This window comes from Haplochromis burtoni, unplaced genomic scaffold, assembly GCF_018398535.1.
Source record: "Haplochromis burtoni strain Fernald_Lab_line unplaced genomic scaffold, NCSU_Asbu1 Contig_374, whole genome shotgun sequence".
Classification (NCBI taxonomy): Eukaryota; Metazoa; Chordata; class Actinopteri; order Cichliformes; family Cichlidae; genus Haplochromis; species Haplochromis burtoni.
The window spans coordinates 23,669-49,863 of NW_024582735.1; the positions used below are offsets into that span (position 1 = coordinate 23,669).

The window sequence follows — 26,195 nt, forward strand, 5'->3', positions numbered from 1 at the left end:
TTTGTTATTTTTCCCACTGTTAAGAGTGATATCTGACTTACCCCTGCTATTGTATCCATTGTTTTTCAAGATGACAATAAGTCCAACTCAGTGGTTACTCAGCCAGAAAGAGAAAACATAAGTGATGATGAGTACCAGACTCCTCTTGCAACCCCACCAGAATCTCCCCCACCTGAACTCGATGTGCCTTTGAAAGCACAGGTGAAATACCCTGAGTTTACAAGCTTCAGGTCTCTGGAAGGTACTCAGGCCTACAGACAAAAGCTTTATGAAAAATATTCCTTGTCCTTTAAAGACCTCCAGATAATGGTTGGTCGCTATAAAGACAACTGGAAGCATCTTCAGGAGAGTGAGGTAGGGCCTACACACGTGGTGGAGAAATTTAATGTGCTCTTGCAGCTTGAGCAGAGACTGCGCTACACATCTGACCCCCAGCTCCCCGGTGCTGTGCTGTCAGGAATCCTACCAGACCTCAAGATCCATATGAACCTTGAGAAGATGACTGCTCTCAGGAGTTGTCTGGCTAGACTAAACAGTCCAGCTGTAAATGAAGGAAACAAAGGCCAAGAGAAGAGTCAGACTGTCAGACCTTCTGATCCTCTTACCCTCCGCCATGAAAAGATATTTCAAAGAGAAGAGAGCTCATGGAAGCTGCAGGGTTCAGCCAAAAATCTTACTCAGAGCGTGATGACATTGGAGCAGCATACACGTGAAGTCTTGGTGGAATCCCGTCTACTGTTAGCTGAATTCAACATTAACTACATGCAGCTTGGTGTAGAGAGTGATGGGCGGTACATATCTGTTCTTAAAGTGTTTGGCACAAATGCTCATTTTGTCAAGCGACCATATGATGCAGAAGTTGCTCTAACTGTCCATGGTCTTCTGCTGGTGGACACCCTACAAACTTACGGCTCAGACTTTGACCTCCTTGTTGCTTCTCATAAGCATCTCAGTTTTGACATACCCACAGGCAGCCTAAGAGAAAGCCAGCCATCGTCTCCTGTTTCAGCTAATGGCAGTTCTCCTCCACATCAGCAAAGCTATACTGAGCAGCCTTCTCACCTGCCCTCAGATGGACTCTCCCCCTTCAGTTCCTTTTTCAAAGACCAAGAAGCCCTGATTAAGCTTGAGTACCAGTTTGTCAGCTCAGACTGCCCCTCCATGAATTTGGAAAGCTCCCTTCAGGTTACAAGCATGCAGGTCAATAACCTGGATATCATTCTCAACCCTGAGACTATGGTAGAACTGCTCAAGTTCCTGCAGAAGTCTTTCCCCAAAGAAGAAGGCACCTGTACGTCACCAGTGCAACACGATAAAGCACAACAACATACAGAACAGGACTGTGGTGAGGAACAAGATGGGATATATCAGTCCACCTATGACCAGAACAAAGAACTGACTGTGGAGATCCATCGCCTCAACCTGCTTCTCCTCCGTACAGAGTCTACCAGCACTGTTTTAGGTACTGAGAAGAAAGGTTTGAAGATTGCCACTGCCAGCATTACTGGTACCAAGGTCAATGTGTCCATGGGTAGCCGGTTGGACATTAACGGTTCACTTGGATGCATGCAGCTGGTGGACCTAACCCAGGAGGGAGGCCGAAGCCAGTTTGTGGTCAGCATCGGTAGTGTTGAAGACTGCTCCCCAAGTCTTGATGGATTAACATTCCTTCCCGATACAGGAGAACGTTCTCCTGCAGAAGCTTTGAATTTCCGCCTTATGGAGAAATCCCAAGGAGAGTGTTCTTTGAAACTTCAAATGGCATCATTGCACTACAACCACTCAGCTAAGTTCTTAAAGGAACTCAGTCTGTCAGCCAATGAAGTAGAAGACAATTTCCGCTCCATGTTGAAAAGAGCTGCCACGAAAGTGTCAACAGTTTTAGCCAACAAAACAGCAGAGTATAGTGGGATGGTGTCACTCTTTGAGACGCCATCACGGAAAATGCGATCTTTGAGTCAGAGCTGGGCCTATCCGTTTGAGGATGAAGAGGACGTTCCCATGGAGGAACCTGAATCCACTTTAGATACATTCTTAGTAAAACTGACCCTCAACATTAGCATTGAATCACCGGTTGTGTCCATTCCCCGTAAACCTGGTCACCCAGAACTCTTGGTTGGTCACCTGGGAAGCATAACAATCCAGAATTTTGTTGCTGGGCAAGACTCAGAAAAAGAAAGGTTGCAGGTGTTGGTGAAGGACATTTGCCTCTATTCACTCAACATGAGTAATTTAGTTGTGAAGAGGCTAGGCAAGGGGGTTAATGCTGGCAGCGTGTCACCAACTCGCAACAGGAGCAACACTCAGGATGGACCACAGTTCACACGTCATGACTTCTTTGAATCCTTAAATGATGGAAAAGGTGAGCACGCCTAAAATTTCTAGGATAGTTGTATTTCGGATGGCAGATTCTCTCCATGGTAATGCAAGTATGTTCATATAATTTCTTTCTTTCATTAGCTTTCCATATACTGAAAGACACCACTATACAGTTCACCCTGGAGAAAGTTCCTGTTGATGGAGATGCACAGTTTACTCTCCTCACCACAGAGGAATCCTTCAAGAGCACAGGACTACTGAGAATTGAGGGCAAATTTGTTAATCCTGTTAAGGTATATAACATAACTATATATGCATTCTAAGTATAAGTCACTATTCGTGAATGAAGGACTGGTTACTTCTAAACACATAAATAGAAAACACAGACTGGTGGTTTTTGCCTTTACAGATCACATAGTACATTAAGGAAAGCACAACAGTGCTTGCACATCAGTATTACAACAGAGCTGGGCCCAATTTCACTTTTTAACATAAATGCTGTCCTTACAACAATTCAAACCTGTACTTTACCTTTCTTTCTTTAAACTACTGTCAGTAGATGTTTCTGTAAAGTGTCCTTCACATCAATACTGAACAAAGAACCATGAAGTAGAACATTTTGAATTCCTTATAGTTGGAAAAATCTGTATTTCTATAAAAGAAAAATTCTAAACAATAGTAGTCTGACAATTACTGAATATTAATGTGTGAGAAGTGTAAACTATATTTAAACTAAATTTATAAACAAGATTACAAAAATAACACAGATAGCTTGATTTCCTCCATTAGTTTCTGAGCTGGTCTGTAACATGTAGTAAGTCATGTAATTTATCATATACAAAAGTTGCACCAACACAGAAAATGTTGGTCTAAAGGTCTAGTTCAGAGACCTGAGCTAAAAGCTGTGGACATCTATGAAGCAGTATTATGACCACAATAAGAAACAAATATAGTATTGATCATTTTAAAATTAAAGTGAAAGTGGAAGTTTGCCTAGAAACAGCTGTAATCTCCACATTTTGAGTTTTTTCTTAAAATAGAATTTCAACTTTATTCTCAAAAGGATCTGTATTTGTTTTTTTTCTTAATGTGGCCATAATACTCTGTCGTAGACACCAGATTCCCCAAACAACTGATTTAAAAAATTCACCGCCCATGCATGTTTTTAATATAGAGAAAACTGTACATAGAGACAAAAAACATTTTTTATTGTAGGCTATAACACGCTGCTGTAGAGTTGTGCATTTTAAGATAAAAATGGAATTCAGCTGCCAGCCACTCGTGCAACTGCAGTTTGTGGCACATCTGCATCATTTATATTTTTTAAGAGGTGGAAAGGTGAAGAGTATTTTGGATTAATCTTCCTAAAATATACTTGTAAAAAGTTAGGAAGTAAGACTTTTGTAATTAAAAGCAATAATTTAAAAACCACAGTTTTTGTTTAGATGTAACGCCCTCTCTTTTTTTCTAGATTTTAAAGATACAAATTTTAAACTGACTCTATTACTTTAATAATTTTGGCTTATCACAACATCACATGGATACACCAAGACTAGCTTGACTGGCTTCACCTTTCCCTTTTGAGAATACTTTATTCCAACACAGCTGCACCATCTTCTGCTTGAGATGAAGTCTGATATAACATGCGATGGCTGTGCAAGTCTTACTGCTGGGTTATTAATTGCTTTAACATTTCATTCTGGTGACAGGTGTTCCTGTGCAAGCCTGTGTATGAACAAGTCCTCCAGACACTGGACAATTTGTCTCTGACTGAAGAGCAACATGTTACACCGAGCCAGCCGCCCACACCCCCACCACCAACACCTTCCTGCACCAAACCTCACCGCTTTCCCGACCCCCAGGGAGGAATGTTTGCAAGGGACCCTCCTCACTTCAGCTTCTCTCACATGTCACTTTCATCTCCTTTGCCTCTACAGTCAAACAAACATACAATTGACTCTTCCTCGTTCACTCAGCTAAAAGTCACCTTACATGTGGCAGAATTGCAGGTTCATCTCAGTGGTGATCTAACACAGGGGTCCCAGGGCTTAGTCAGTTTGCGCTTCCAAGATTTGGAGGGAGACTTTACCAAGGATCACCCTCATTTACTGGAAATCCAGCTGGCTCTTCGTTCCCTGCTCATGGAAGACCTTTTGGAGCAGAATCCCGAGTCCAAGTACAAACATTTGATGGTGTCGCGTGGAGCTCCCAAACCTTCCACCTTTAGTCCAAAGGAGTACCTTTCTCAAAGCTGTCCGTCAGCATCTAATGCTCTGTACCCAGTCATGCCTCGGTCACTGCCCGCTCACATGGAGGAGGCTCAGAATGTCTTCCAGCTGTACCAGAGGCATCCCAGCAACCCTTCATCTAGCAGTCGCAAATCCAAGAGGGGCCCGGACTGTCCCTGCACTCCTCCTCCTTCTCCGAACCACCACACACCCTCTCCTAACCCACCACCAGATTTTGATGAGTCATTAGTCCATATCAGTGTACAGCTGGTTGACCAGAACCATCCAGAGTTCAGAACGCGTTATGGGAGCGTAGGCCGAAGTGTGGACGTTGACTTTAACTGCCTGGACGTCTTGATCACGCTACAGACCTGGGTGGTTATTCTGGACTTTTTTGGTGTTGGCTCTACTGCCAATAATCATGCAGTCAAGGTGCCTGTGACACCCCAACCCGCGCCAGGAGAGCCTCTCTATGAGCCAGACAGCAGTGAGAAAGACAAAAGAGAGCCTGTCAACACCAAAGTCGACCTAAAGGTATGTCACGTAGCCTGCTAAAAGTTATCAGGCTTTCTGCTGAATGCATATGGATTCAATAATTAAGAGATCCTGTATGAAAATATAGTCTGTTTATCATTGATGCAGGCTACATTGCTCTAAGGATAGCAATGTAAGGCTGTCAGATACAATTTTAGTGGTTTGTCCTTTAATTGGGCTCACCTGCCAAACGAATGATCATAGATGTCCGAGATTAATTTCAGTGATACAAAGAGCCCTGAGACACAATTCCATTCAAGAGTTTAATTGAAAAACAACTTATTTGATCTTTATGCCACTTAAACACAATTTGCATAATAATTTGGAATGTGGTGTACAGCATGTAGTCAAGTCAAGAACGTACTTAACAGGTAGGTGTATTATTTTCAAAGTCTGCAATCAAGAGATAGCATAATAATTCAAGAACATAAACTTCTGCCACGCTGCTAGAAATAAAAAAAACAGAAGGAAAAGAAGGACTTTGTAGCACAATGATAATAGGCGAGGGGGGTTGCTGGGGAAAAACAGGGCTTATGATCTAAAGCATACCATGTCATTTGCTAATCATCTAGTAAACATACTAGCAAATTCATCAAGTGTTGGTTCATAACAGTCAGTCATGCTGTGAACCAACCGGAGAGACCTCCACAGTGGAGAGATTACACCTGGAACATACAGCCTTGCTGCAACCCTGATAATCACACATGAATACATGGGAGTGAACTAGTCGCATAGGCTAAAGCAGCAGAAGACCATACCGGGTGCCACTCCTGTCAGCTAAGTAGGGGGTTTAAAAACTGAGGCCGCAGTTTACAAGGGCTCTCCAAAAATGGTCAGAAGATTTGGGGGAAAAAAATGTTGGTCTTATGAGTTTCAGTTTCTCCTGCAAGATTCGGATCGTAGTCACAATTTGATCCATCCTACGTTTTATCATTGGTTCAGGTTGGCGGTAATGTAATGGCTAGATACTTTGAGCACCTTTGGGCTCTAGTGCAACAGGAGAATTAAAATCATGGATGCAGGCAAAACATTTGCAGTAACTGTGTGATGATGTCATATCAGCATGGACATGGATCTCTGAGGAATGTTTTAAACACTTTGTTCAATCTGTGCCAATAAGAACTGAGGCAGTTCTGAAGGTGAAATGGGGTCCACCCTACTACTAGCAAGGTGTCCTTGATAAAAGTGGCTGGTGAGTGTAAAGTGGCAATTCTGAAGTGATTTTTGTATTGCTAACCCATTCCCGTGTTTTCATTCATAGGTTCATTCTTTGTCTCTTGTACTGAACAAGAAACTCAATGAGCTTGCCAAAGCAAGTGTGTCCAAATTATCTGCTCATCTGGAGATGTTTGGTATGAATGAATCTCTTTTATTTTATTTTCCATATTGTAAAAGCAATAAAACAAACTGTGCATATTCAGATTTTATCTTATTACTATCGATTCACCAAAATGTATATTGTTGTTATATTTTGTCTGGTATTTCAGATGGTGACATGGCATTACAAGGAGCTTTAGGAAGTTTGTCCCTGAGTGACCTGACCCCACATGGTGATCTCTACAGAGAGCGTTTCACTACACAAGGAGGGGAGGCACTGATCTTCAATATTCTTAAGTATGTATCACTGCAGTGCTCGAAAGACTGTTCCTCTGTGCTAAAGGAATTAGAAGTATCGTGCTGTTTTTAGTCACCTGTGTGCTCTGTTCTCCTCAGGTATGGCCAGCCTGACCCCGACCTGGAGCGGGAATGTGACATCAAGGTGTCTTTGCAGATGGCGTCAGTGCATTACGTGCACACACAGCGCTTTCAAGCTGAGGTGGCAGCCTTCATCCAACACTTCACTCAGCTACAGGATGTGCTAGGCCGGCAGCGGGCTGCAGTGGAGGGCCAGCTTGTGAGTGCTGTCTGCTAGGGCTGCCGTCATGGAAAGAAAACAACATGATTTCTTTAGGCTGTAGTTTTTACAAACCAAATGTTAGTGAAGTTGGTGTCATTGCCTGTAGCCCCTTGTAAAGTTATGCATATGTTCTCCAGGCTGCATTTCATTTGGTTAGATGTAAAGACTCTTAACCAAGGAAAGACTTCAGTTGTCCTCTGTGGTCTTCAGGCCGTTTAGTGTTCTTGAGAAGGTTCGTTCCTTCTTTTGGAGAATGGACCACATTGTCAATTTGACCACTGCTAAAGTGGAACAGTTCACTCTTGGGCAGAGCAGGCTTTGTCAGTAACTACACTTTGCATGACTTTTTTTAATTGGAGGGGCACTAAATAAGCACAGATGTTTACTTGTTAATTTTTTAATTAGATTGTGTTTTTCCATTACATTTCATGATAAATCACTGGAGAGATTGTGCTAACCAGTGGGGGTTTTGTTGCATATTGCTCATTCCTTCCTCCCTGTGTCTGTCAAAAGGTACGAGATCAGCCTCAGAGGGCATCCAGACTCCTGCTGGATATTGAGGCTGGTGCCCCAGTTATTCTCATCCCAGAGAGCTCCTGGTCACCAAGGCTCATTGTAGTCAACCTCGGTCAGCTGAGGGTGAAGAACCACTTCCTTCCTGCAGGGGCGTATGGGACTTTTTCCCTCAGAGACAAGGTAGAGAAACTGACCATGGCACATGCCTTTTTCCCTTCTCTGGTGAGTCATGCTTCTGGTTTCATCCATGCATGGAGTGATGCCTGCGCCCCATTTCTCTTCCAGTCTTTTCTAATTTCACCACATTTATTATTATTTAAATTATACGTTTAAAAAAACAACATGTCACTTCACACACTAATGTACTATAAGTTAGTGATTGTCAAGTGTAGTTCAATTTCTGATTGGCTTTGGTGTTTAACCAGCTATTATGATGACTGTGTGCACATCATCAATGTTTTTTTGGAATGATGCTTATCTACCTGTGTGTGCGTGTGCGTGTGTGTGTGTGAGAGAGAGAAGAATTAAATCCCAGCAAATTCAAAAACAAGGATCTGAAATGGGACAATGCTTTTGATGTGGAAACGGGTTGTACTGTTTTTACAGTGCCACAAGTCACCATACTATAAATATCTGAATGATGATGTAAAGTAATGCCGATATGTCAATGATCGGCATATATTACATACTCATTTGCCTCACAAAGCTGGTTGTACAGTTATTGTTACATGTTACACTGACTAAACAGAGGTTACTCCTCCTGTCATAAATGTATAACACAGGGGGGAAAAAATACTCTTAAGGACAAATACATGCTTGAATGTATAAGTTTAACTGTGACCTAAAGAGATCCACAGATTAAATTATATAAAAATAATTAAGAATATTGTATTGTATAACCCGCCTGAAGACACGTCTTTACTCCCTAGGATTTTTTTAAATTCTTTTTTTGGTTTGTGTCTTGTCTCTGTTTTTGTTTCAGTGTTTTTCCCCCAGTTTGCATGACACTTTGGTCAATCTGTGTGTTGTTTTTAAATGTGCTTACAAAGAAATAGACTTCACTTAAAAATTAACAATTGGTGTTACTAAATTTTAGGAATTATGTTAGATTTAGGTTATTATGATAAAGTATTTTGAAAATTGTATTTGTTTTTCGTGTATATTATTTTCTAAGCTCTTGTTAAGCTTTTCCACAGTCCCATCTCATAAATATATATGTAAAACAGTTTATAGTGTCTTTTGCTTTTAGTTATTTTGGCATTTAACAAAAATATGATTTACTATTTGTGTGTGTATGTAGAAATCAATTTTAAAAGTACTTGGTGTTCAACTATACTGCTCTTTTCTTTTTCTTTTTTTTAAAGGAGCATGTCCAGAGTGCAGCAGAGAGGTGCAGTGATCAGGAGACGTGCAGAGTCTCCACATCCAGTTCGACCTCATACACAGGTTTCACCTCTGGGAGGCCACAAACCGTAGACACAGAGAAGACACCTGAGAAGGATGGCCCTCGCAGTTTAGGTCAGCATCTCTGTAGCTACTGTACAGTCCCAAAAAACAGTGAATGCAAATGCTCGTTAGCAAGGTGAGTAATTTCTGAGTTCTTAAAGCCCTCGATAAGGATGCACGGCCATTTCACACATCTCTAGCAGTCCTTGGTGTTTCATAGTGTTTGCAGGCCGTCATTTATGATAAGCTCTCTTAAGGTCCTACCACATCATTTTAATCTTGTTGAGGTCTGGACTTAGGTCTTAGACTGCATAACTTATGGCCAAATATCTCCACTTTCACCTCATCTATCCAAAGGACATAATAGAAGTCTTGTGCTTTGTTCAGCTGGAGCTTTGCAAACTTTAGCCCTGCTGCTGTCTTCCTTTAAGAGCGAGGAGACTTTCCCTAACTCCAAACAGGCCATATTTTCTGTAATTATACTGCTATGAAACGTAACATTTAACATGTCAGTTGAGGCCTGTAGAGAAACAACATTGGACTGATTCCCATCATTCTGGTACAAGATTAATTTGTATCAGAATGATGGGAAGTGAAAAGAATTATGAAAGTAAGAGCAGCCAAAGGAAGCCATGTCATCTATTGAAGATGGTAAAGGCAGTGTTATAAAATTTGTCCAAAACACTATGAACCTAGCTGTGTCTTTATCCCCATTAGAAAACCATGTGTGCTTGTTGGACTGCATTGCATTGGACCTGCAGGAGATGGATATCTTTGCTGCAGAGCGTTTGCCAAGTCAACCTTTGGACAGTGGTGGTAAACCTCTTGAATATTCAGACCTGGTCTTTCCTTCCTATTGTGTCCGTCGCACCGGAAACAACCTGCTGAAAGACTGCTGCCGCCTCGAACTTAAAGTGGAGCGCAACCTGGACAAGTAAGCCCTGCTTTTAAATGCTCATAACAGACTTTCTTTTCTTTTTTTCTTTAGCAGTGGAAGCACCTTGAGGTGACTTTTGTTGAGATTTGGCACTAAATGAATAAAACTGAATTGAAGCTGAATTGAAAATCAGTTTTCAGGGCATATTTTCACTGTCCATCCATTATTTTTGTGTTGTTTTGCTCCCCTACCGTAAAATAAGTCAGTTATAACTCAGGGCTATTAGGCTCACGAGCACCCAACTTTGGCTTTGTTGGGTTCTCCTCCAACTTTGAAGGATACTGAAAAGTACAGGCTTTCAGTACATCAAATATTTTAATCCTACACTCATTGATATGCTGAAGTTTTAAATATCAGCAATTCTCACATGAATAATGGGATAATGTTTAGAGAAAACCTTTTTCTGTAGCACATGCTAGAATTGTTTCAGTATATGACCATACTCATAATCCAAACCTGGTCCTAACTCAGAGAGCTCAGCCATGTGGTACCCGACATGTCCATCCAAGGCAGCCTGTCATCGGTACACTGCTCTCTGGATGTGGACCACTACCAACTTGTCAGAGGGCTACTGGAAAACAACCTGGGAGAGCCTATTGAAGAGTTCCTGCGACCCTACAACCTGCAGGATCCCAGCACCTATGTGAGAAAGCACACATACGTACACCTGAGCAGTTTACAGTGCATTGTAGTACATTTTTAAATAAGGATATGTCATATATCCTACAAAATATAGCATTTGCTGGTTTTTGATGTCTTAAATACTGCAGAACATTTACTCATTTTAAAAGCTGTAAAAAGGAGGTGATGTAGAGCGTAAAGCTGACATTGGAAAGTGCAGGGAATTCTTCAGGTGAGGCTACGTGGTGGGTAGTGAGGACAGCAACTACAATTATAGAAGATCTCATTGCCAGAATGGCAAAACAGGTTAGCTCTTTTTTCATATTTCAGTTTGCAGACTGACTTTTTTCTCTCTCCCTAGACGGTGTTGAGTGGAGATGTTTATACCAACTTTTCATTCTTGTTGAACATGATGGATGTCAGTTTGGAGCTACTGTACAATCCCCAAAACAGTGAACACAAATGCTCACTAGCAAGGTAAGTCCTTTCTGACTTTCTATATAGAAGCATTTACAGCTATTTCACGGCTCTTTAACATATTTCGGGCTGGTGTTGTTGTGGAGGAGCTACAGCATTCCTTCACTTCACTGAAATTTGCAGGCAGTCATTTATGCGCAGCTCTCTTACAGTCCCGCAATAGCACTTCAGTCAGGTTGAGGTTTGGACTTTGAGTCATTGTAGCACCTTGTGGGCGGGGTTTCAGCCATAGTGTTATACAGCAGGTAACATAGGTATGGTCACCATTTTTCTAAGCAAATATATTTCTAAAGGTGCTATTTTCACCAGATGTCTGTAACAACCCATCCAGTCCACACATGCAAAGAAATCCAACCATAGATGTCCAAAAATTATGTGACGGAAATGTATTTATTTAAAGCATTTATTGGTGATGACAGTTTCAAGAAAGCTCCTGTATGGGGAAACTAGTCGAATGCACTCCTCAAGTGTGATTTTGGCCCATTCTTCCACAGAGTCTCCAAATCCTAAACTCTGAGCTTTAGCATTTAGATTTTCAATTAGATTCAGGTCAGCTGATTAGCTGAGCCATTAGAGCAGCTTTATTTTCTTTCTCTAAAACCAGCTGATTATTTTCTTGGTTGTGTGTTTGGGATCATTGTCCTGCTGAAATGTCCACCCTCATTTCATTTTAATCATCCTGGTAGATGGCAGCAGATTTTTAACAGGAATGTCTCTGTACGTTTTCCATTCATCCTTCCTTCAGTTATATGAAGTGGTGTGTGCTGAAAAACAGCCCTACCTCCAGACTTCATGGTATGGTGTTTTTGGGGTGATATGCTGTGCTTTTAGACCTCCAAACATCTTAGCAGGCTATAGTTTCCCAGTATTTCACAGGCTTTCTTCAGCAATGGAGTTGTGCGGTACAGGCCATGGAGATTGAGTGAGTTACTTGTTGTTTTCTTTGAAACAATCATACCTTCTGATTCAGGGTCTTTCTTAAGCTCTCCACAAGGGGCCCTTGGCTCTTGCACAGCTATTGCGATAATTCTTGGTGGATGTGGAAGGATGTGTGCCTCTGTGCAGTTTCTGTGTGTGTATCTGTTTGGCCAGTCTTGGGTCCCTCTGGGACATGGTTTAGAACGGTAACAACCCCGTGATGTAGGTGCTTAGTGGGTGGTTGCTAGCCTGCTCCCTGGTTCGGTCACTTAGGCCTCTCTGTTGTGCGGTGAGAGCTGCGGCAGGTGTCAGGCAGTTCTTGGGTGGCTGGTGTCTGGGGCCCCTTCCTTGGCTCATGCTGGGGACAAACGCTCATCCGCAGACAGACACATTCTCTTGTATGTTTGTTTGTTTACCTCTTTTTAACTTGTTTTGTGACTTTTGTTGCCCCTTAGTATGTTTTGCAATAATAAGGTCACAAAGGTCTTGAGGGTCATGGCTTTCGTTGTCATGACCCCCTGTTCTGCGTGTGTTCAATACTTTTTCCGTGTCATTTCTCATTGCTAATTGCACTTAATTTATGGACATCTACAATTTGATTTCATTGCTCGTGTGGGTTGTATGGGTTGTTACCACATCTATTAAGAAATTCATGTTAATAGCACCTTTAGACATATATTTACTTCGAATATCGATGAGTGGTTAAACATTTATTTTACCAACTGTAGATTTCCTGCTGTGCTTGGGACCATTATCCTGATGGATGACCCGGTTTAATTCAAGCTTTTATCTGTGGGAGACGAGGCCTCACACTTGGCCCTAGAATTTTTGGTACTGAGGTTCGTTTGTTTGCCATTTTGGACACGTGACAATGTGGGATCAAGTGAACCCACATTCTCTAAGCCTGTGTAACCTCAGTTACACAGTTCATGCAGGCTGGCCAGTTACTCTCTGAGCGGAAGTGAAACTAAGGGTGCCTCAAACTGGAAATGGAGACTGTTCGTCTTCAGAGTAAATGCTGTGCCTAAGGAACCATGCTGGCTGCAGCACAAAGGCACAACTTTTATTTTGAGATCAATCTTCTTAATCTCTGGTTTGCGTCACTCTTTCTCAAGATGTACTACTGCTTAACTCGTAGTTTGCAGACAAACATAAAAAGCTACCGGCAACTGTGGCAGTCTGCTAGCAATCAAATCAAACACTTGGCGCTTTTCTGGTACAGTACCTTCTTTGCATTCAAGGTCACCTACCAAAAGCCAGAAACTTCCAAAAACCTCTGCCAGCCTGTGGGGGAATAGACATTTTTCCCTAGCAACTGGTGCTTTTATCATGTCCATTATGGTGGACAGTGCTTGAGATATGTACACAGATTGTTCATGGTCTCCATACTTAGTGACTGCAAGTGGCTGCAATGTAGCCCATCACCGCTCTAGCATTAAGCTAACAGTTGGCATGAGGTGTGTTGATATGCTGTATTTGGTTTTCTCCAAACGTGGCACTGTGCATCATAGCCAAACTTCTCCAGAGAATTTTAAATCATTTGGTATCATTTTAGTTTGTGCACCAAGAAGAAACAGAAGCTATATGTCTTCTTTGATTTCCTAGAAACATCAGCTAAAAGTTGCAACTTGGGTTTGGTCATCTAATATTCGATGGATGAAAAACTGTGGTGGTGTTCGAGGGATTTAAATTGTTAATTTTTTTTACAGGGGAGTCTGAAACTATTCCATTTCACCCTTTTGTTTTTATTTTTCTTGCAAAGGTTCGACTTCCTTAAATCAAAGCTGCTCTTTGAGAGTCTCTCTAATGGATCCAAGTCTGTCAACCTGGTGTCTCATTCCCTGCTGGCATATGACACTCGATACACCGGGTTAAATAAAAGAGCCGGTGAAGATGATGGGACAAGGCACAATGTATTTGATTGCATTCTCCAGGCATCCAAAACAGGCACCAACCGGGCATCCTTACAGCTTGAACTGCATTATAGGTAACACTGGAGAACATCTTTGAACTGGAAGAAGTGGACATTCTGGATAATGTTAGTCACTTACATTATGATCTCCCTTTCTACAGATCCACACGTGAGTCTTCCAGCTTCACAGTGGTCCTCAACAACCTCAGGGTCTTTCTCATCTTTGACTGGGTCCAGCTGGTACAGGACTTCCTGCAGAAGCCGACTGAGAAGATACCCAGTGATGCCAAACATCAGCGCTGGCCTAGTAACACTAGCACAGATTCAGGTTCCTGTACCATGGCCAGTACAATAGGAACTGTTATGCCAAAGACAGTCAAGAGTGGGGTAGTCACCAAGAGGTCCACAGTGTCGGTCACCCAGGAGCGCTGCCTTGAGATCAAGATCAACGTCACAGGTCAGACATGAAGAACAAAGAAAGAAAACTGTGTGTGCTGTTATATTGAAAAGTAGTCAAAGTGTGGTTGTTGGCACACCAAAATGTAGCTTAAACCTCAGATTACAGTGGCTACACACAGTACTGTAACTAATGCTACTAGCAGTCTAACAGGAACAAGTTTGTTGTTTTTTTTAAAGATAGTTTTATTTTTTAATGAATTCAGAAATACTTCCATTCAGCAGTTGTATTTTCACTGCATCTACAAATGAAAAGAACTGCAATGAAAAGTGATTGATTTTCCTCCACTCATATGGAGCTAACTACTTCATAAGACTGTCCTTTAGTGCTTGTGACATATTGGGAAAAGATTGCTTGGTCTCTCACAGTCAGGGGAGAAATTATTTGAACCCCTACTGATTTTGTAAGTTTGCCCACCAGTAAAGAAATGGCCAGTCTGTCATTTCAATGATAGGTTTATTTGAACTGTGAGAGAAAAAGAAATCCAGAAAAATGCATTTTTAAAAAAGTTGTAAATTAATTTGTATTTTGAAGGAAATAAGTATTTGATCCCCCATCAATCAGCAAGATTTCTGGCTCCCATTTATATTTTATACAGGTAACAAGCTGACATTTGGAGCCTTCTCAGCTTGTTACCTGTATAAAAGACAGCTGTCCGTAGAAGCAATCAATCGACCTGCACCATGGCCAAGACCAAAGAGTTTTCCACGGATATCAGGGACAAGATTGTTGACCTACACAAGGCTGGAATGGACTACAAGACCATCACCAAGCAGCTGGGTAAGAAGGTGACAACAGTTGGTGCGATTATTCGCATATGGAAGAATCATAAAATAACTGCCAGTTTCCCTCGGTCTGGAGCTCCACACAAGATCTCACCTCGTGGAGTTTATAAAATAAGAACTGTGAGGAATCAGGCCAGAACTACTCGGAAGGAACTCCATCAAACATGGAGGTAGAAACATGCTTTGGGGTGTTTTTCTGCCAAAGGGACAGAACAACTGCATCATATCAAAGGGAGGATGGATGGGGTGATAATCACCTTCCTTTAGCCAGGGTACTGATAATGGGTCGTGGGCGGTTATTCCAGCATAACAATGATCCAAAACACACGACCAAGGCAACAAAGGATTGGCTCAAGAAGAATGTTAAGGTCAATATTAAGGTCTTGGAGTGGCCTAGTCAGTCTCCAATCCCACAGAAAAGCTGTGGAGGGAGCTGAAGGTTAGAGTTGCCAAACATTAGCCATGAAACATCAATGACTTGGAGAGGATCTGCAAAGAGGAGTGGGACAAAATCCCCCCTGAGGTATGTGCAAAACTTGTGTCCAACGACAAGACACGTATGACTTCTGCAGTTACCAAAACAGGTTTTGCTACGAAGTACTAAACCACGTTTTGCAAAGGGATCAAATATTTATTTCCTTCATGAAGATGCAAATTAATTTTTAACTTTTTTGAAATGCATTTTTCTGGATTTTTTGGTTATTGTCCTGTCTCTCACTGTTCAAATAAACCTGCCATTAAAATTATAGGCTGATCATTTCTTTGTTAGAGGGCAAACTTACAAAATCAGCTGTATACCCCATCTCCTTTACATGACGTGTTGTATTTCTCTCACAATCTTCTTGCACAACTTAGTTGCTGTATACACTCCCATTTTAGAATGCTATGTTGTTAACAATTATTTTGCATAGTGTTAAAAAAACAGGACTTGCACATCGGGCAGTCACTGGTCAGACAACTAAAACCTTTTTTTTTTTTTTTTTTTTTACATTTATAGTTTAAAAAAAAGTCACATAATAACTTAAATCTCACTGAAGAAAAATATATTTGTGTAGCATTTCATCTCCTGCATTTGTAAATTATGCCAGGGCTTAGAAATATTTTGGGTTATCCTAAAATACCTGACCTGCATATTTTACTGAGTTTGCCATTTTAAATATTTGCCATTTAATTTACAGGAACAGAGTTTGTGGTTGTGGAGGATTCGTCCTGCCTGGATACCAATGCCATCATTTTAAAGGGCACCACTGTCCTTACCTACAAACCCCGTCTGCTGGACCGACCCTTCTCTGGCAGCCTGGCAGGAATAGAGGTGACAGCTGAGACTGCTAGTTGTTGTACTGCTGCTCATTTATCACAGTTCTTTTACTCAGTTCAAAGAGATGATGTTTAAAAATTAAAACTCATTAAATGATCTAATTGTGGTATTAGTATTATGGCTCTACCAAAAAGTTCATCTGGATGTAGTGCCTTCAGTGGGAGAAGTGGGGCGACCGTGGCTCAGGGGGGTGGGAAGCGTATCTGTAACTGGAAGGTCGCCGGTTCGATCCCCGGGCTCTCTGTCCTGGTCGTTGTGTCCTTGGGCAAGACACTTTACCCTACCGCCTACTGGTGTTGGCCAGAGGGGCCGATGGCGCGATATGGCAGCCTCGCTTCTGTCAGTCTGCCCCAGGGCAGCTGTGGCTACAACCGTAGCTTGCCTCCACCAGTGTGTGAATGTGAGAGTGAATGAATAGTGGCATTGTAAAGCGCTTTGGGTGCCTTGAAAAGCGCTATATAAATCCAATCCATTATTATTATTATAGTTTTCATACTTATCCACCATCAGTAACAGTCAAAGAGGCTATTTGCATGAAAAGGGAAAGACAATCTCTGAATTGAGGAGGGGGCTTTAGGGTACATCTGTCACCATCTTACAATGCTGTGATTGCAACTATTCCCCAGCTCTCTGTGAATGGTTCTCATGGACATTAATCAGTTGAGATTGATCAATGGTCTTTGATCAGTATTTGCTGATCAATGGTCATGATGCATATTAATGATCAAGAAACTACCTCACAGCACATTGTTAGTCAGTGGTGCTAGTTTCAGTCAATATACAGGGTGGGCCATTTATATGGATACACCGTAATAAAATGGGAATGGTTGGTGATATTAAAGTCCTGTTTGTGGCACATTAGTATATGTGAGGGGGCAAACTCCTCAAGATGGGTGGTGACCATGGTGGCCATTTAGAAGTCGGCCATCTTGGATACAACTTTTGTTTTTTCAATAGGAAGAGGGCCATGTGACACATCAAACTTATTGGTAATGTCACAAGAAAAACAATGGTGTGCTTGGTTTCAACGTAACTTTATTCTTTCATGAGTTATTTACAAGTTTCTGACCACTTATAAAATGTGTTCAATGTGCTGCCCATTGTGTTGGATTGTCAATGCAACCCTCTTCTCCCACTCTTCACACACTGATAGCAACACCGCAGGAGAAATGCCAGCACAGGCATCCAGTATCCGTAGTTTCAGGTGCTGCACATCTCGTATCTTCACACCATAGACAATTGCCTTCAGATGACCCCAAAGATAAAAGTCTAAGGGGGTCAGATCGGGAGACCTTGGGGGCCATTCAACTGGCCCACGACGACCAATCCACTTTCCAGGAAACTGTTCATCTAGGAATGCTCGGACCTGGCACCCATAATGTGGTGGTGCACCATCTTGCTGGAAAAACTCAGGGAACGTGCCAGCTTCAGTGCATAAAGAGGGAAACACATCATCATGTAGCAATTTCAAATATCCAGTGGCCTTGAGGTTTCCATTGATGAAGAATGGACCCACTATCGTTGTACCCCATATACCACACCAAACCATCACTTTTGTTGTTCCAACAGTCTTGGAGGGATCCATCCAATGTGGGTTAGTGTCAGACCAATAGCGGTGGTTTTGTTTGTTAACTTCACCATTCACATAAAAGTTTGCCTCATCACTGAACAAAATCTTCTGCGTGAACTGAGGGTCCTGTTCCAATTTTTGTTTTGCCCATTCTGCAAATTCTGTGCGCCGATCTGGGTCATCCTCGTTGAGATGCTGCAGTAGCTGGAGTTTGTAAGGGTGCCATTTGTGAGTAGCTAATATCCGCCGAAGGGATGTTCGACTAATGCCACTCTCCAGTGACATGCGGCGAGTGCTACGCTGTGGGCTCTTGCTGAATGAAGCTAGGACAGCCACTGATGTTTCTTCATTAGTGACAGTTTTCTTGTGTCCACATTTTGGCAAATCCAACACTGAACCAGTTTCACGAAACTTAGCAAGCAGTTTGCTAACTGTAGCATGGGAGATGGGTGGTCTCGTAGGGTGTCTTGCATTGAAATCTGCTGCAATGACCCGGTTACTGCGTTCACCAGATATCAACACAATTTCGATCCGCTCCTCATGTGTTAACCTCTTCGACATGTCAATGGCTGTGAACAAAGAGAAACTTGTAAATAACTCATGAAAGAATAAAGTTACGTTGAAACCAAGCACACCATTGTTTTTCTTGTGACATTACCAATAAGTTTGATGTGTCACATGGCCCTCTTCCTATTGAAAAAACAAAAGTTGTATCCAAGATGGCCGACTTCTAAATGGCCACCATGGTCACCACCCATCTTGAGGAGTTTGCCCCCTCACATATACTAATGTGCCACAAACAGGACTTTAATATCACCAACCATTCCCATGTTATTACGGTGTATCCATATAAATGGCCCACCCTGTACAAATGTTCTGTTTATAAGAATGAGGAAACCAGCATTCAGCTGAAACTGCAGAAGTAACTTGGATGAGTGAGTAGGTTAGCATATGAAAACTGCTATCAACTTCAACTCCTTTGATTCTGACGAATTTTGTGACACCAGGTGTTCTCATGTCGGCTGGGCAGCGAGCAGGAAACTGCACTCTCCATCATCGACCCGGTCAATATCCAGCTGGAGCTGTGTGGGAGCCCCACATACCAAAGCAGTTCAGGTCTGTTGGACGCCTTCAATGTAGAGGACATCCCACCGCTGCTGGAGGTTAGAGGTTTACAATCAACCTATGTACAGTAAACTAAGGTTGGGAGTTACTTGCAAGTTCAACATATTTTCAAAAGAGACATAGGATAAGATATTGCATTACATTGGCAGGACGCCCCGAAGATTATTAAGAAAGCCTTGTTGTCCAGGCTGCCTGTTAGTGCATAGAAATGGGCAAGATTCAACTTTAATGACAATGGCTTTGGAATAATGATGACACTTGGTGATTAAAGCTGGTAACTTGAAATGCACATGAAGCTAGCTGTACTGTATTTTTGGACAATTTCCTTAATCTCAACTCAACCTTTGCTGCCTCTATGTCAATAAAATTTAATTCACATATCATTTCCATTCATTGTTTATATTTTTGTTAATGTTTGATAGCTTCAACTAGTAACTACATAAGTTTGTGAAAAAAATATCAGTGACGCTGAGCATGGCTGGTAAAGACTTGTCCTACGATTGAGGTTTTAGTTTTGTCATAAAATAGTTGAAGTTAGAAGACATAAGTTAAAAAGAGCTTTGAAAGCAGATATGGAGTATTTCCCAGTATTTCTTCACAGAATGTAACATTATGGATTACCAAGTTAGCTTTGGATCTGATTTTCTGGCAGATTCAGTTTCCAGCTCTAGACATCCGTCTGTCCTACAACGACATACAGCTCTTCTTGGCCATCACCAAGTCTCTCCCTACTGCCAGTGCCCCACTGCCTCATGTCTCTGACACCACTGCTCCCCCCACCAAAGGAGCCAGCCCTGCACCCAAAGACATCTTCAGGCAGAAGACTGAGTCCCTTATAGGTATGCTGTACAGATTTTTAAGTCTTCGTAGATCAACATAATGCATTTAAGTTTCTTGAAGACATTTCATCTGACAAGCTTCATCAGTTCTAAGGTCAAATGGAGGAGAGTCCCAGATTTTAAGCCCTATGGGAGTGTCCCCCAAGAGGGTCAAGGAGCCCCTATTGATCCTCTGCTTAATCACACTAAGCCAAGGTGAGAAAACTTGTGTGGGTCACAATCAGCCAAGGTTTTGGGTGAACCCACTGTGAAACCTAGCCCCACCCTATCATGTGATTTCCTGAGGTCAAATGGCCCAGGATGTGAGTGGGCGTTAAGACTGGAACTCTCCACCAGTTGCTATTAGAACTGAAGAAACTTCTCTGATGAGAGGTGAAACGTATTCAAGGAAACTTAAAGAAATCCACACGCTTTTCTTTCCAAGCTCCTTGGATCAGTGTGCATGTATACACATAATTTTTTACATTATTACCTCATTCCTGACTTTTTAGATTGTATTTTTAGTTGCACTGATTACTGATTATATGCTGTTATTTCTCTAAAATATGTTTCCCTCAGAGGGTCAGCTAACCCACTTAGAAGACCTTGGTTTCAGGAAGGAGGACTGCAAAACAGCCCTGATCCACTGTAAAGGTGAGTGAGACTATTAAAACTGGAAGTAGATGAAATGCTTAACAATCTGTGCAAACCTTCCTAAAAATCCAATTATTTGTCCATCAGGTCAGCTGGATCAAGCTGCAACATGGCTGCTGGAGAATGCTGAGAATATAGCAGGTCATCATCGAGCCAGGGCTAGCTCTGGGACCAGCAGCCACTCGGCTCCTTTGTCAGGAGTGGAGGTGAAGGCTGATAGCATCTGCATCTGTTTCATCGATGACTGCCTGGACTGTGACATTCCGCTGGCAGAACTAACCTTTTCTAGTAAGTCTCTCTAAATAATGGTTGTTACCAAAGACATTTAAAATTGATTAGTCAGCATCCAGTAGTTTAAGCTCAAGTGGCACATTTTAATCTTACCTCAGCAACTGCTGCTGAGCAAAGCCATTTATTAGATTCACTTAGAAGTTACTGTTCTCGTGCCCACTAACATGGGCTGCTTGTGTTCCAAATAATGTTGGACAACAAAATTGAAAGCGCTTCTTTTATGTTATTGGAGAAAATACTTTAGTATTAGAAATTTTAGACCTTAAGCATAAGATGAAACAGGTAAGCACCTTCACTAAATCCAATGAACAGCATCCACCTGTTTCTCAGCCTGATCTCAGAGTCTTTGTCATTAAAGGACTTTACGTGCTGCAGCGCATTGGTTCCATCCATGAAGGCAACGCTAGCTTCACTCTGTCTGGAGACTACTACAACAGAGAGCTGTCAGGTAATAGAATTTACTTACTGCATGTTTACACAATATGGTGAACATTCTTTGTTTCCTACATCTGTGTTTTTATGTTTATGCAGATTAATCAAAAGTAGTGTCTCAGTAGACTGTTATTTTCAGAGTTTGACAAGAGTTTTAATGGCATTGTAAAATGTATTAGGATGTTTCACAACAGAGTTCAGAACAAGGTGACCTCAATCTATCTCTCTCTAGATAGATTGAGAGAATCTATCTCTCAATCTCAGACAGAGCCTTGCCGCCAGCTAGCTATCAAGCTAGTGGGTAACAGACGTCTCCGAAAACTTCGGAGCACTTTTGAAAATATGTGGTGTCTTGATAAACTGAACAGATATTTGAGGTTTATACAGCTACATTCTCGCCTGAAAATATGTTAAACGTTTATTTTGTGACCCAGAAAGTATAATAAGAGTAATATTAAAACTAACTAGCTGCCGCCATTGTTGGAAACTGAGCTGGGCTGCGCTATAAATTCTGGGACAGAGCTGCTTCTTCTACTTCGGGGTTTAACGGCAGCTGGCATCCTTGTACATGCAGTGCTGCCATCTTCTGTTTCAGTCCGTTATTGCACTCTTAAATCCTGCTACTTATTCCTGCGTCTTTTGTGATCTTACAAAGCTTCAAACGACGCGTCGACTATTAAATCAGTCGTTGACGATTTTGATAGTCGACGTAATCGTGACTAGTCGACTAATCGTGGCAGCCCTAGTGTGAAACTCGTGTTTACTTATTTTACAGCCATTAGAAAAACAACGGCTCTTCATTTTCATGTTGTCAGCAGGTTTGTATAACAGAATCATGTGCACCACGATCAACAAAGTGAGTCATGTCAAGTGCAGCCCCTGTAGGCAGGCCAGGCCTCTTCTCTTGTCACTGCACACTTTGCTCACAGGGGGGTATTGAGGCCTAGTGGAGGACCCAAGAGTCCATTAGGGTGGAGTTCTAAAGGTATAGAGCTACAACCATCAAAGCTCATCCTCCTCTCTGATCTGAGAAACTCAGATTCCTTCTGGCTGCTTGTTTTAAGCAGCTCTTTAAAATGGGCACGTTACTGACAACAGAATGCTCTGAATGCAAAACCAGGATTTGTGAAATTTTATTGTGTAAATGAGAGAAAAACATTCATTCACCCAATCATCCATTTATCGAGGAGCAAGGGCTTGACTTTAACATTGTTCCCGAGATGAGAGAAGCGACATCCACAGACAGTCCAACCTTATAGTAGAAAGGTATAACAGAAGAATATAGAGAGCCAAGAGTTGCTATAAACTTTGACATAATGCTAGATAAGCAGAAATAGGAGCTTCAGTTCAGGCAGTATTTAGCTCTAAAAAATAATAAGAAATTAATACTACCATGATACTGCATACTGCACAGTGTTTTGCTAAGTTGATCTCTGTCTGCGTGCCAGGCTGGGAGCCCTTTATTGAGCCCTGGCCCTGCATCCTTTCGTGGCAGCAGCAGGCCGCCGGTCGTCTCCATCCTCCACGTCTTAAGATGGGGATTCGAGCCAAGCAGAGACTGGACATCAACATCACGTCTGTCCTGCTGGGTAAGTAAGGAGGGACTTTCACACAGTGTTTCCAGTTACAGTGTTAAAATTGTCCCACATGGCAGACCTGTGGCTCATGTGTATGTCTGGCCTTTTCAGAACAATACACCACCACCAAGAGCTCCTGGATAGCTGACTACTGTAATGAGGAGGACCGGCCCCCCCAGACGTCGCCCCCTATGCCCTGGATAGGCTCTTCAGTTGATCCACCCAGCTTTGGGCAAAGTAAGTTACAGCAAATCGGTAACACCTAATGGACTCTAGAGCTTTTTTTTTTTTAATGCGTAAAAGAGAAAATCCAAAAACCTGAAATCGCCTGAAAATCACCTGAATGGTAAAGTGGCCGTTTCAGGTGTCATCAGCACTCAGGTGTCATTATCAGTACAATGCTAACACTGCACGACAAGCTGCATGACATCTCCAGTCTTGTAACTTTGTAAAGCTGAATGAACAGTTACATTGTGTTCTTTGAACCGTTTTTATTTGTATTGTCAGCTCAGACAGTACTATGTAAGATTGTTGCCAGGGTAAGAAAACAGAAGCCCGCCTGTTATCCTAGTTTAGAAGCTGGGTGTTGGTCGAGAGATGATTTTCAGTGCATTGCTGGTGTTCTTGTTTGAAGGATAACACTAACCCTCTTGTGTGTTCCCTCTGCATGTGTCTCTGTTTCAACTATCTGTCTCTACTATCAGGTGCGCCTCTTGCTCACCTTAGAACTAGGAGCACAGCCAGCTTGACTTGCCTCGAGCAGCAGATTCATTCCAGAGGTACAGTTCAGATTAAGCCACCCACTCAGCTTCCTCAGTAGCATCAGTACCACAGTTAGGGATTTTTTTAAACTATTGGAGTGCTGGTGAGGTTCTTGTTTTGCATGCCTGTCTCTTTTAGGAACCACATACCCCATGTGTTTCCACTGGTACACAAAGCCAGCTTTTTCCTAAGCTCTGCAGACCTTTTGTTCTTCTGAGTAGTCTCTTTATTTCAGTACTTGTAATTCGCGTTAGTACTTGTACTAAACCTGTGAAGCTGAATTGTAGCTGACCTGATGTCAGCATCGCCATGATTTCACTGGCACCTGCTTCGTGCTGGGAATCTATTTTAGCTACTAAACCCAAACTGTTTTTGCTCAAAATTGCCACAAGTTGTTTAGAAGTGAGAACAAAATGACTTCTGTTGGATAGCCTCACTTCATCCATTGATCTGTCCATTCGTTTTCTTAACTACTTGAGCCTATCCCAGTCATAGGGCAAGAGGCAGGGTGCACCTTGGACAGGTCCCCGGTCTATTACAGAGCTAACACTGACAGGCAGAATCATATTCGCAGCTGCAGGCAATTCAGAGTCACCAGTTAACCCAACACAGTGTCTTTGGACTGTGGGGAAAAGCTGTCGTACCCAAACAACACAGAACATGCAAATTTTGCAAAGCTGGCCGATGGGTTTGAATCTTCTTATCACTGCATCACAGTTTGTTGTGTGTTCCCTTATTATACTAGGCTCAGTCAGATTCTGACTAGCACCAAAATGATCGTACTCTATAAATTATGTCTGATATCAGTATTAAAAATGCCAAACTACAGACAAGAATAACCAAGAAGCCGACTTACAGCAGAGCCGCTCCATCTGTTCATTCTCTCTCACTCTCATTTCTCCTCATGTCTGTTACCTAAAGCTTTTAAATAAAAAATGTGATGTTTCCAGCTTCTAAGTGAGTGTTGTTAAGTTTTGTGATACTAAGTGAAATGCAATACTTGGTGCATTTCAGTCTCTGGTTGTGGATGAACTGCTAAAACCTGTTCTGGATGTAAAACTCTCTTGCTTGCACACATCACTCCTTTTGGCCGTTGATCATTAATTGTTAATACTGTTATAGTACTCACACAGGAAAAAACCAAACAACATGCATACAAAAAAATAGAAATGACTTGGAATGGAAAAAATGTGTCTAAATGTCTGCATTTAGAGTTCTTAACCAAAAAATAAACCCATTTAAGTCTAGCTCTATCTGCTCAGCAGCGCTACAAACATTACTGAGGGATTCAAAGTAATACTGCAGTTGGTATTAGGATGAACCATTATTAGTTCTATGTGTTTTATTTATATATATTTAATTTTATTGTTATCCTTTTTGCTCCCTATTCTCATCCGTCATCCACTTAGACCTTCTTGTTCCAGTAACCCATCTGAATATCTATCTTTCTATCTGTCTGTGTATATGTATATACACAAACTCTGTTTTTAATTCTGTTTCTATCAGATGTCAAGTTGTCTAAGAAGAGGCAGCCCTTTGTCCCCTATGCTCTACGCAACCATACTGGATGTACTATGTGGTTTGCCACTATGACTACAACACCCACCAGGTAGGTGTAACCATAACGATCTTAATGCATACAATCTGCAGAAACACCATGTTTCATAGAAATGAACTGCCAACAAGTGAACACTGACTGTACTCTGACAGTGCTGTTAATGCTGAGTGCATCAGTTTGCTAACACCACAACTTTCTCAGTTTGGGTTTAATTTGTATCTAATGAAGCATGAATTTACACAGCAAATAATTGCCTCAGCCACAAAGAATAGACAAGTACCTGAAGCTCTTTACATGTTTCCCACAGGGTAGCACTCTCCCACAGCAGTAGTGCAGACTCCATTTCTGATGTCCACAGTTCAGGATCTGATGACAGCCACAATGTGAGCCAGTGGAGAGAGGTGCTGCCTGGGGAGGAGATTCCCTTTGAGTTTGAGGCCCATGAGAAACTCCGTCATCGGTACTGCTCGGCTTCACGTTGCATCCAGTGACTCTGTTGACTGTCTTAATCTTTATTCCTCCCGGTTTGATTATTTGTGATAACACAGCAGCTTAACTGTGCTATTAATAAGCAGCTGTCTGAAATTAAGATGTTGTTAAGAAGCTGTCTACTTTGCTCAAATGATGATATGCAAGAAGAATCTGAATGATATTTGGTTAGTGTAAAGCATTTCACATTTGCCTTTTTAATCAAAAGAAAATTATCAGTGCATTAACAGGGTGAATAGCAATTTGGTTGAGGTAAATGAGCTCCAACACGATGCAGCTCATATTTTTAGATGGTTCATCTCTATAGAGCTACGCACCCTTACTGTGTATCACTGGCTTTTTCAATACAGACACACTCATGAGCTGAAACTGCACCAGCTGCTGGTTCGTGTATGTGGATGGGAGCAAGTGAAGCCGGTGTCTGTGGACAAAGTGGGCATTTTCTTTCGTTATGCAGCTCCAGACAGGAGCAGCTCTTCCAACACTGTGAGCGCAACTCAAAAACAGAATTCATATTAGTAATGCTAAGGTTTTCTGCCTTGTAGGGTTGGATG

At 41.9% G+C, this 26,195-nt stretch overlaps 1 protein-coding gene across 3 annotated transcripts in view; it reads left to right on the forward strand.

The window, feature by feature from the left end:
- The window catches only part of vps13d (vacuolar protein sorting 13 homolog D), a 70,905-nt gene that overhangs the window by 17,613 nt on the left and 27,097 nt on the right, over positions 1–26,195 (forward strand). For 2 of the 3 annotated variants that reach the window (XM_014340468.2, XM_014340467.2), the window contains exons 19-43: positions 71–2,362; positions 2,461–2,612; positions 4,029–5,081; positions 6,343–6,433; positions 6,569–6,695; positions 6,795–6,975; positions 7,492–7,674; positions 8,859–9,012; positions 9,658–9,874; positions 10,349–10,520; positions 10,860–10,975; positions 13,656–13,880; positions 13,967–14,262; positions 16,226–16,359; positions 18,943–19,098; positions 19,713–19,899; positions 20,458–20,532; positions 20,620–20,820; positions 21,182–21,271; positions 22,704–22,844; positions 22,944–23,069; positions 23,537–23,611; positions 25,101–25,203; positions 25,460–25,612; positions 25,992–26,127. In XM_014340468.2, coding sequence (XP_014195954.1) covers positions 71–2,362; positions 2,461–2,612; positions 4,029–5,081; positions 6,343–6,433; positions 6,569–6,695; positions 6,795–6,975; positions 7,492–7,674; positions 8,859–9,012; positions 9,658–9,874; positions 10,349–10,520; positions 10,860–10,975; positions 13,656–13,880; positions 13,967–14,262; positions 16,226–16,359; positions 18,943–19,098; positions 19,713–19,899; positions 20,458–20,532; positions 20,620–20,820; positions 21,182–21,271; positions 22,704–22,844; positions 22,944–23,069; positions 23,537–23,611; positions 25,101–25,203; positions 25,460–25,612; positions 25,992–26,127 — 6,836 coding nt within the window. The remainder of the gene's footprint in view (positions 1–70; positions 2,363–2,460; positions 2,613–4,028; positions 5,082–6,342; positions 6,434–6,568; positions 6,696–6,794; positions 6,976–7,491; positions 7,675–8,858; positions 9,013–9,657; positions 9,875–10,348; positions 10,521–10,859; positions 10,976–13,655; positions 13,881–13,966; positions 14,263–16,225; positions 16,360–18,942; positions 19,099–19,712; positions 19,900–20,457; positions 20,533–20,619; positions 20,821–21,181; positions 21,272–22,703; positions 22,845–22,943; positions 23,070–23,536; positions 23,612–25,100; positions 25,204–25,459; positions 25,613–25,991; positions 26,128–26,195) is intronic. The other variant, XM_014340469.2, reaches the window with a different exon arrangement.